The 1560-nt window shown below is 42.5% G+C and overlaps 1 protein-coding gene across 1 annotated transcript in view; it reads right to left on the bottom strand.

Annotated features, from left to right (window-relative positions):
• Positions 1 to 1560, bottom strand: part of Npm1 (nucleophosmin (nucleolar phosphoprotein B23, numatrin)) — a gene marked incomplete in the record, with an annotated part of 67714 nt that overhangs the window by 9736 nt on the left and 56418 nt on the right. The window contains 2 exon segments of the mRNA XM_013509269.1: positions 1 to 122; positions 288 to 367. Coding sequence (XP_013364723.1) covers positions 1 to 122; positions 288 to 367 — 202 coding nt within the window.

The following is a 1560-nucleotide window of genomic DNA, read 5'->3' as shown; positions in this document are numbered from 1 at the left end:
ACCGTTGGCTGTACAGACATTTTTAAAGCTGCCAGTGTTACTTTAATTGGACTGCCTTCGTAATTCATAGCCTCTGCTTCAACAATGTGCAGTTCATCCTTTGCACCAGCCCCTAAACTGACCTGTGAATAAAAAAAAGTGAATTTCTGTGATATACATAGATGTACATTCACTACCTGGTTACAAAAAACAGTACCCTGTAAGCAAAGAAGCAAGTGTTAAGCCACATAAGTAGGAACTAAAAGGCGAAAATTTAGAAAAATTTATTTTACAAAAAAGGTAAGTACCGTTCTTAATGACAACTGGTGTTCATTTTCATCGTTATCCACCTTGAAGTGGTAATCTTTGTCGGCCTTTAGTTCACAACCTGTAAAGAAAAATCGAACTGTAAAACAGAGAAACACTAAGCCTTAAGCGTTAGTAACCAAAAGGTAAGGGTTACCTTGTGAACTAGTTTTTCACTACTCTAGCTACCAGAGGGCAATGCAAAATCCTCCTCCCGGATTCTTAAACACGAATACACCAGACAATACCCATAAAACTCTTTATACATTCCACTTTCTTGTTTTACTTCATTCTCAACTTAAAGTACCACCATTCTACAGATGGAAACATGCTCAATGATTCAGTGGCAGGCAACTGATCCAAGAGCTTCCAATACCCTAACAAAATTTTTAAATTGTTAACAAATTAAATATCCAAATTGGGTACAAACTTGGAAGCGCAGCTATCTACTCCCACTCCATGAATGAAAAAACTGTTCTAAATATTATCAGAACAAAAACTTAACTTTACATGGTTCCATTTAATAAGCATCTGACAATTACTACTACATAAACACTGTACTCAAATGCTATTGCTCAATTAACAAATCTCAGCATGGCTAATCAACAGGATGAAACCGGGAGCAGGATTTGCACGTCCAAGTAAAGCACAAAGAGGCTTCCACAATTAAATTACTACGGCTGAAAATCAAAGTAGGACTCTCCTAAGAACAGTATGTGGCGTAGAAGAGTAATGGGGGCAGGGGTGGTGGTAGCCTGATATTCAACCTGCAGCATTTTTTCGTTAAAACTTTCTGCGCTCCACGCAACACAGGGTAGCCTCCATCTTCCTTCCCCCAAACTACGAAATACCTCACTTCTACATACAGAGAACCTGCTGGACTCAAAGAGTCTTGCTTCATATTTTGTTGCACTTTGTACATTTGGGAAGACATCTTTACCGGTATTACTCTCTGCAACGTAGAGAAATTTGTATCTACAGCAGTGAGAATGAGAAAGTGCTCTGAAGACGCGAAATACCAGTAAGAAATGATGGAAACGCCGAACAAAGACCTCCAGAAACCTGGCATTACCATGCAATTCAACCAAAACCGCTCGCCCAACAGTTCTCAACTACACACAGGACCCCAGGCCCGGAGGTGACAAGTCACCAGCGAGCCCCGGATGTGGACCGAGCCCACACCCCCGCCCTCCCCCAACCACGTGGCAACCACGTGCTCCCAGCAGCAGCGGCCTCCTCACGCCCAGCCGCGCCTCCCCTCCCCCTGGAACCAGC

The sequence above is a fragment of the Chinchilla lanigera genome, unplaced genomic scaffold, assembly GCF_000276665.1.
Source record: "Chinchilla lanigera isolate Chin_1 unplaced genomic scaffold, ChiLan1.0 scaffold00007, whole genome shotgun sequence".
Lineage (NCBI taxonomy): Eukaryota > Metazoa > Chordata > Mammalia > Rodentia > Chinchillidae > Chinchilla > Chinchilla lanigera.
This window is presented reverse-complemented; position numbering and strand designations above follow the sequence as displayed.